At 33.1% G+C, this 10,156-nt stretch overlaps 1 protein-coding gene across 1 annotated transcript; it reads left to right on the top strand.

Moving 5' to 3' along the window:
- Window positions 1-1,311: 1,311 nt before the first annotated feature.
- LOC148621931 (vitelline envelope sperm lysin receptor-like) lies at window positions 1,312-9,327 on the top strand. The gene is made up of 10 exons (XM_088576804.1): window positions 1,312-1,366; window positions 1,468-1,512; window positions 2,053-2,089; window positions 2,560-2,783; window positions 4,826-4,983; window positions 5,475-5,629; window positions 6,333-6,414; window positions 6,665-6,830; window positions 7,223-7,271; window positions 8,618-9,327. Exons 1-10 carry the CDS (start codon window positions 1,358-1,360, stop codon window positions 9,256-9,258), a joined length of 1,566 nt encoding a protein of 521 aa, XP_088432930.1. The 5' UTR covers window positions 1,312-1,357; the 3' UTR covers window positions 9,259-9,327.
- The last annotated feature ends 829 nt before the right edge of the window (window positions 9,328-10,156 follow it).

Below are 10,156 nucleotides of genomic sequence, written 5' to 3'. Positions count from 1 at the left end.
GACAGTTAGGTGTTCTGCGAACGCTCAAGTTCACTCTGAACAGATCAAATTTGAATAAGATATATCATACTTATATTTTACTATTACTGGAATATTTTTGTGAACTCTGGGATGGGTGTTCTGCAGAATGTGCAAATAAATTAGATAAAATACAAAATGAAGCTGTCAAAATTGTAACCGGTCTTCCAAGATATGCCAGTATTGAATCTTTATATCTTGAAACTGGTTGGGAGACATTAGCAGATCGTCGACGAAGACGTACTGTGTCTATTCCATATAGTACACAATAGTAAGGTACCAGCATATCTTTCCATCTGCTACACGATTGTGGAATAGCTTAGACCTACGATTGAGACAAGTGCCAACCTTAGATAATTTCAAACAATTACTGAGAAATCAGAATTTCGTGTTCAAACCACCTTCATATTATTATAATGGAATTCGAAAGCTTAATATTTTGCATACAAGACTACGTCACATGAGTAGGACACTCAAAGCTGATCTGTTCAGATTGGGTTTGGTGCCTGACCAGAAATGCACCTGTGGCTGGCCTACTGAGGATAGTATTCATTTCTTTCTACAATGTCCTTTGTATGTAGAACAACGGAGATTATACATAGACAATCTTCCGGATACTGGTGAAGATCGAATAACAATGATTTTATTTAGTAGCGCAATACTTGATAACACCAGCAATGATGACAACTTTAAAACAATACAACATTTTATTCAGCACTCAGGTCCATTCTGTTTAGACTGATCAAAATACCTTTGGCATTTTTCTTATTTTTTTTATTACTTTTTTTTGTGATTTGGACCTTCTTTTGTTAAAACTTAAATCATCAATTTCTGTACACTACACTTGTCGTTATTTGTTCAATAATTTATTGTGTTTTATATTCCATGTATAGAGAAGACCATATGAGTTGGGATAACTCATGTCTAATATTAGTGATGGTTTATATTTAGCAACCACTGGAGGAGATACCGCTGCTGGTGGACCAGGGTCCCTGACAGTATTCAATATTCAACAGTCCAACAGTCAGACTTGTCTGACACGATTTATATCACAGCTTATTTTGCCAAAATCAGCAGTATTAAAAAAATAACGGAATAAGACTGATTTCCAATGGAAGTGAATATTTATACACCTTGTCACCTGTCTAGCATTTTTGCTATCCTTTTACTTAAAACATTATCAATGACGGCCCCGTGTGGCGTTTCCATATTTCTTTCCGTTCCTTATGCTGGCCCCGCATTTCAGAACAAACTTTGAAAGAAAAACTCGAATTGTTTTCCCGCCACGACCGATAGACGCGGTTTTATTTTCGGTTTTCTCTAAGGGTTGAGTCAGTCGATGTCTGAGGTTAGTGCAACTTTTGGTAGATTTAATATACATGTATTTCTTAAATTGCTATGAAATTTTAAAATGAAGTTTTTACATTTCACTTAATTTTACTATTGTAGGCGATGAATCTGATCGTTCCTGGGATTGTACTGTCGTTGGTGCAGGTAAGCTAACATTCAATAACTTTTCATACAAAGGCATGGCTGTTAATTAGAATACACATAATTTATAAACTTATTGTTTCACTATATATACTATTTGCGTATTCAATTGCTAAAATGTAAACATATATTTAACATGTTTTAAATTATTTTATAGGCTCATTTGAGGTCAAAATTCAGGACAATAATTTGGAAATATTTATTCTACATTAAATGTCATAGATCTTGACTTAAAGTTAAATCATTAAATAAAAGACATTTAGGTCTTGAAACAAACGCTCGAAAAGCTTAGGCGTGCTTGAGTTTATCTCCGATAAGTTTAAAATATTTTCTCACAACCATTATCACCAGGAAACAAAACATTTGAAATAAGTGCATGGTATATGAATGAGAACCTGTTGACATAAACTGTTGCGATCAAAACGGCCAAAAGTTTTCTGGAAATAGACTGTACATCGTTTTATTTCTCAAGATTGAGCATCTTCGGTTAGTTCGCGTTTATGGTTGGTTTTAATTACTGCACGCTGTATTTTTATTTGTCAGTTGTGTTTCTCCATTCCTGATGGATATATTCTAAAAGGTAAGTCTTAGTGTATAATTGTGTATAATTATATGAATACGTTCCTTTTCGATTAAGTTACTTATTAACTTTTTCCGAATTATATGTCGGAAAGTCTAAAAATTCCGAACCACAAGTCTGGTATAGGATCGAAGGAAACAATATTTTATGACACATGGGTTGACATGGAAGGTGTTGCTATCACATGAAGTTCATAATAGTTCAAATCACTACCAATTTCTGACCACACTTTTGTTGTATACATATTTACTGATCAATCGTTTTTCAGAAAAAAAAACAAAAAACTAACATCAGGTTTTGTCTGCGGCCAATATCAGTAATATGGACAAGTTATATATAATTTCGCAGGAAATCGCTTACTTCCGCTATCAATGAACTACATACATTTACATAGGTTCCAATCTATAACTTGAATTCTTATTACGTATATATACATAAAAACTGGCTTTCAATGCTGCACGTCTTTGTAGTGACACACAACTGTGGAGCACCGGGTGCGGGTGGGACATTTCTGGACGCTAACGTCACTATCAAGTCAGATTTACATGCTTTCGGGAAGCTCACGTGTAATAATGGAGGAGTTCCAGTTACTGTTGATATGCCCCCAATTAATGACACGAACACAGAAGTGACGACAAATCTATTCTACACAGGAGACAAGAACGGGGTTACAGGCACGGACTGTTTCTTCTTTGTAAGTGAAATGAACGAACAGTCAATAACCACTACTAATTTGCATTGCATGACTTGTTTTATGATTAAATTGTTAAATCAAGAAATATTTTGGCATCAGCAATTTACAATGCAACCCTTTTTTATTACAAAGGTAGAGATGTAAAAACACCAAGATGATTTCATTGATAAATGGCTGTAAATGAGAAATATGCCCAGTACCACAACAACACCCTTCATTTAGTTTATTGTCAAAATAAAAACCTGTAGTCGTCAAGTAGGAATTTGTTGTAGCCAAGCCTGGAATACACTTACAATATATGGCACCGACACCTGTATAAAGATTGTATCAAATATTAAGTGATTTGCAGCTTCTAACAGATTTTCAATGAAACGGGTATTTAATCAAAGGAGAGTGAAAGCCAGCCCTAGGCTACTGCTACCATGATTGCAACAACGGATACACCTTTGAGACCTTAAGTATAAGGCCATGTAAAGATGACACATAACATTTCAAATCGAAAGTAATATGACAAATGTATATGATTATGAATTCCAGTTAGTAAACTTTCAATTTATAAGTGGCTATTTATAAAATCTAACCACTTTACAGTTGAAATGTTACTATCATGCATGTAGTTCATACGTCTTTCTGAGCTAGTAGTAGATCGAAGATACTGTCAAACACTTATAAACTTCTGAAACAGGGGTGTGTTCAACCTTTATTGGTACTATCTCAATTTGACTGACCAATATGTAGTTTCTGTCACATAGATGATACAAGATTTCTCAATCCGCCGAATGATTTTATCAACTCGCAATATCTAAGGAATATGACGCTGATGCTAATGTTAATCTTTTTTTTTTGGGGGGGGGAGGGGCGTATTTGCAAGTGGTGTAGTATTTTTTATCTACAGCTTTTATATGTAATTATATTTAATTCCGTTGTTTATATTGTGAATGTGGACGTCTCTGTTTCCTGTTTTCTCGTTAAGGTCATGTTTTCTGTATATCTATTTTGGTGCTACTGTGTTTTTTCTTTCGGATAATTTGGTAAGGATTTTGTACCTTTGAGTGGGAGTACTCCTAGCAAGACAAGGCGTGCAACTTTATTTCACAAGCTTTGAAAATACAATTTAGATGTACCATGCTGAGGAAGCCTTGTTACCAATAGATCTGATTTTCTTCTTTTCGTGATTGGTAGGGCTGAGTTTCCAATCAACACGCGCAAGTCTATTGTATTTCACCTGAAAGCTCGACTCCGTCCGTACGTTCGTCCTTCACGCTTATGGTAGTACTTTAGTGCGATATGTGACTCTAGAACTAATTTGATAAATATTATTCAAACCGTGCACTGTGTGTGTGTGTGTTTATGTACAAATTGATGATGAGCATCTCTTCTTACGGACAAATTTGAGAAAATTATTTTTCTTCCATTTTATAAGTATGTAAAACTTAGCCAGTTTGCCAGCTGCTTATGTTATCCTTAGTACAATACAGCAGTATATGCTGTCATTAGTGCTAATTTGTAACCCACTCTTGCTTAGTATTTAAACATATATGTGCTGACCAATTTATAATGATTACGGATGCAGGTCTTGGCATAATGCATTGAATTGTTAGGTGGTTGTCTTTTATTTGGTTGGTTGGTATGGCACGTACTACATTATTAATGTTGATTGGTTCATTTTGTTGATTTTGAGGACTCGCTAAGAGTTCAGCGTCGTCATATTTCACTGATTTTGAAGGTCAACTAGTGGATCGTTTCGTTAAAACTTCCTCTTCAGCCAACATGGCCTTCATCATTTCCCGACGCGGGGATCCATCTCTTATCTGTAACTCATTCTACATATCTGAACGAAATTTAATGAAATTTATTGTTTATTACCACTGTACAACCTCTTTTTGAGATTTTGATCCAAATCAATTTGGATATCAAAAGGTTAGCTTCATAAAGTGGAGGAATGGGAGCATTGCTGTTTGTTTTTAGTTTCTACGTACTAGATTATTAACAAAATATCTAAGCACTATGATAGAATTATAATTCGCCAACTTAAATTTCAGCACCCAAACGGTGAGTCAAACTTGTACGTTGTAAAACTTGAAGTGTGGTGGGGATTTAAAAACGCCAGTTTGATGGAGGATTATGAAACCTATACTCTCTCTTGCACAACAGACGGATACAGTAACCAACAAGTCGGTGCCAAAAATATTGATGATAAGTAAGTTATAAAGCATTCATACAACATTGTCTTGCGTAAATCGTCTTTTTTTTCAAAGTTCAATTGTTAGAAGTTAATATCTGCAAAAGTGTTACTATATACACAAAGCTTTCGGAATAAAACCAGGTGCATAGCGTTGGAAGACAATTTTTTTTGTTAGTAGAAAGGTACAAGTTCTCAAACACAACTTCCAGATAATATTGTCAAGATGCTTCAGTCGTACCAGATTGTATACCATACTGATTTCTAGTGTATAAGTTGGTGACGGATTCGTATATTGGTCACTTTCATTATTATTTATTATTACATATTTTTCTTCAACGAAATATTTATAAATATCCATTTAGTTGGTCTTTTCTTGTCGATCTATTATAAGGTATAACTTTACTCAATCAACTGTTGTAACAATTTTTTTCGTTCATTATTTTATTCATATGTTCGTCTTTTGGTTCCCATATAATCACTATGAGTATTATTTATTTTTTTGACAGTCACATGGCTATAACAAGTGGGTTTGTACACAATCTTGGAGCGGAGTACCGTGGCTCTAGACAGTTGAACATCATGGACATTCAAGACAAAGTTATTGATGGAACAAAAGTCACTATGGGAAAGAAAATATTTCTCCAGCTTTCTATTTCTGGAGGTAAGGTAAATTATGTAGGGTTGTTACATGTATATTGTCTTGAGTGATATCGTTTACTTAGTTATTTTTATTGCACAATGAGCTTGTGAGCGCAGTATAAATACTACAATGGATAATATTCCTTATCATATTCATGTAGTAGCCCCTTTATTGTATAAAAAAGCTTTTAAACATTTTGTTAAAATCTTTTAATCTATATGTGCATCAGTGTCGTGCTGGTAAACCAAAAGGGAGTATGCCAATACACAATGTTATATGGTACACGTTTCTCATGTGAGGCTCATTTCAGAAATGTTCTTCCATGTACTGAATCTAGTAAAGCAAAGAGATGAAAGGACATTTCACGATACAACGAGAACATCATGTGATGTGATGAATTTACTACAAAGATTGCACCATGCAGCCTGCAATACTGGGAAGGACTGTGACAAAACGACAAGCTTGCGGGTCTTCGTCGAAAGTTAAACACAATTTTACACAAGCTGTTTGTAATAAAAATGGTGTGAATGTTTAAAACACGCGTTTATTGTTAACCAAGCTGTTTAAGAAATATCAATATAATGTACCTTAGAATTTTAACTAACTTGATTCAGATTTCACGAATCTCAAATTCATTTGGTCACATTCTTTTTGTTTATATCATTTATATTATAATCATTTACATTGGTATGAACATAGATAGTGCTATGTTAACCCTTTATAGGCACAGAACAAGGACTTACTCCATATGACTGCATTGCCCAGAACAGCGATGGAACGAAATCTTATAAAATTCTAAATGCTGGGTAAATATAGAATTAAATTGTATCTGATATTAGTATCATCTATTATTCAAAGAAGAATGTACAGCTTTGAAGTAAGCATTTATTAAAAAAATGCAGACATTCAAAAAATCTAAGATAATCCAATGTTGTGGTTGGTTTTCGGCTCAATTGTGACTTTGATAGAATTATAATCACAAAATACTTTTTATATAAACAAAACTCTAGATTCTGTTGAAAGATTTATGTCTTTGATCCAGCCTTTATATTTCAGCTGTGGTGATGGAATTATATTTAAGAAAACAGCTGGATTTATCACAACTGGTACAAAAGCCAAAAGTCCCTTTTTTAAAGCCTTCAAACTAATCGAATCCACAGGGAACACAGCAGCTGTGAAATACAAATGTTCCTTCACAACTTGTAACAATACTTGCGATGGGGTAAGTGGTATCAACATGTATTTAGTATGCAAATGTAAAAGTGAAAAATTCTGTGATTTTTGTAATATAATAAGAAAAAAAACAAAAAAGGATTAAAAAAACAGATAGATTGCCATAAAAACAGTTCTACCTGCTGAACTGGAGGTGATTATCAGGTGCCAAAAGATCCAACAAAAACCTTCTCTGAACACTCACATGTCTACCCCATGAATGACTAATTTTCTTACATCAATAGTAAAAGGATCTGAAGCTCAAGACTCAGATAATGTGTTAACTGCTAGTATATTTAACTAAAACAAAATAAAAAATAAAGTAATCAGAATTTACATTCAGTAAGGCTGAATTTCATTTTGATTTAAAAAAAAGTATTAAAATGTTTTATTTCATTTTAGTCCAGTTGTTCCCTTCCAAGTAGACGTAAACGATCTGCAGCCGAAGAAGGTACTGGTGATTCTATTTATTTAACTAGAGCTCCTTATGAATTTATTCCCAGGATGCCAACATCCTTAGTTATTCCAGTTGTTAAAATCTTTTTTTTTTGCTGTTTTTACTGAAGCATTTCTTCACAAAATCACATACATGTACATGTATAGACTTTTGAATTATTTTTATAGTCCAATAACTTGAAGGTATATCAATCTATCATTCATTGTAGGAATACTAGTAATAGAATAGTTACTAAGTATGAGGTTCTTGTTCAATTTAATGAAATATTTGTAATTACTACACAATACAGAAGATCCATTTATGCTCTAAGTGGTTTATATCTTTGTTTATTTTGTTCATTAGTTCATAATAGTTTTGTTTTTGGTATATGTAATAATATCACACTATTTTGTTTACAAATGGTCCATAGTACTTAAATATTGTGTTTGGTCTTGGTTGTTTTGTAAGGACTAGACTATTATTACTATAATTTGATATCACATGAGGCATAAAAAGTAGAAAAAAATCAGAATATATTATTTATTTGCACACAGAACAAACTAAAAACAAAACATATAACATAAGCAAACATTTAGCAAATTGTCAAAAAGCACTACATATTATGTGATCTGATAACAATTGATGAATAGTTCATACAAAACACTTTTCACATTTAACAGTTCATTACAAGTGTAAAAGATATGATGCTGAGTCTGCAAACTGTAAAGTTGTCATCTCACGGTTGGCATGTCACTGTACTCTTATTATTTAGTTAAAACAGAATGAAAAACATTAATATAAAGTTCAGAGTTTGAAATAATGTTTATTATTAATATTTTTGTATATAAATATACATTTCTTAAAATTAACAAGTAAAAAAAAAGTTGAAAGTTTATTATATTTTTACAAATTTTCAATAATACAATTTTATTATATTCTTACATATTTTTAAAAATCTGTTGTTTTCCATATAAAAATGGTATAAAATGTTCCATTTATCAACTTCCTAATTAATATCAACAGTTAAATACTTATAAAATCATTTTAATTGTTACAAAAACACCTGTTGTTATAATATAAACATCTATTGAAGTATTTTTGTTGGCTTCAAGGAATAGGTAACATATAAAATTTTGGCATTCGAGGAAGACACAATAAGTTTTTGCATTTAATGATGTGGCGAAACAGAAAACTTGACAAAGTGAAGCACCGAAAAATGAAATTGTCACCTTTGACCCTTTGACATTTTATTTATTTTTGTTTTCCATGACAGGTTTCTCAGTAATATGATTTTTTTAGAAAAGTTTTGGATGTGTTTGTTAGAAAAAACCCCAATTTTTACATAACACTGAATATTTCAGATGATGTCGATAAAACATTTGGTACGGCTTCCACTAAACACCTGCTGCTTCATTCAGTTTCTCCACTTGTGGCCAAAACTGGAAATACAATACCAGATATTGATATTGAAGGCGACATTAGAAAAATTGAATTGACTCTTTGGAACAAATGCATGGACTTGGAGAAAATCAAATTGTCGCTTACCATCAATTACACAGTGATTGGCGTGATCTTTTGTGTATCTGGAATGATTTTATTTTGTTTATTTGTCAGTCGCAACAGACAGTGCAACTGTAAGTGTACCGACAGACCCAAAGATGGAAACGTTAATACTAGCAAAATGCTGCCTAACATTTTAAAGGAGAAACTAGGAAAGGTCAAGTCTTGTCAGTGCACGTTAAGAATGGAGAACGACTTCCAAAAGCTAAATTGCAACAAGTTGCCTGACTGTAAAGATGTTCCCCGTCCAGTGTCGGTGATTCAGACCGACAAGGTACATCTTCCTGTCCTTGTTGACTCGCCAGATTGCGCTTCTGATGATTACTCGGGGGACATTAAACCTTGTGAGTGTGGACCTGGATGTCTTTGTCCTGCTGCAAAACAAGACGACCGGTCTTGTACATGCAGCAAAACGTCTGATAATTCCAACGCTTTAATATGACTAGTCCTTATATAAGTATATATATATACGAAGCGATACATCTAAGAACTTAAATAAAGGTAGTTGGTATTTTGTGTTTGATTTTGTCCAGAACTGCATTTTTGCATATATAACACTGGTTTGCGTGTACTCTGGTGGGTACTGGGTTGGTGTGATTCCCTCGATCACTCCACTGTGATTATCTATAAGTCGCCTTAATGGAATCAAATGAAAATTGGAAAGATAGAAGGTTGAACTTAAGAAGCTCTTTTGAATTGATGCGAAATAATTTTTACATGTGAGAAATGGTTTTTTTTGTTTGTTTTTGTTCGTTTCTTTGATATAATTTTAGTGTACTTTGATTATTTGAATGAAGAAAGAAAACACTATATTTGTTTCTAGGTCAGTGAGTCAGATGTTTGACTAGATACGTGGGCTGAGGTAACCGCTGTGCACACCCAAACATCAACTCTAATATATATATGTACCCTAGGGGTAAGCAAGAATATATATATTTATAAACAATATCAATAAATAATGGGTCGAATTAATCGTTTCTGAAAAAAAACTTGTTGGAAGATATGGGGACTTTTAGCACTGCTCTTCGCCAAAGAGGGAAGCGTTATAAACAGGAATGTCGTTTAGGTCGATATTTAATACTGAAAAGACAATAAAATAAATAAAGAAATCATCCGTTTCGATTCCGTGATTTCCTTTGGATTTTTCAAATTGCATCGAAACAGAAAAAAAAACCGGACATTTTAAATAATAAGTAACGATTATAGAGTATACAAAAACAAAAACATACCATTTACTATTTAAAACAAGTATACCTATCGATGAATTGTACATCTAGAACGACATGCTTTCTATATTCGTGAATATTACTATTGCCAGTGTCGCACAGTGAAGAGACGCC

This window comes from Perna viridis, chromosome 3, assembly GCF_037379345.1.
Source record: "Perna viridis isolate PV_CMFRI_1.1 ecotype Kerala chromosome 3, ASM3737934v1, whole genome shotgun sequence".
Lineage (NCBI taxonomy): Eukaryota > Metazoa > Mollusca > Bivalvia > Mytilida > Mytilidae > Perna > Perna viridis.
Note: the sequence above shows the minus strand (reverse complement) of the source record. Positions and strands in the feature narration are given on the sequence as shown.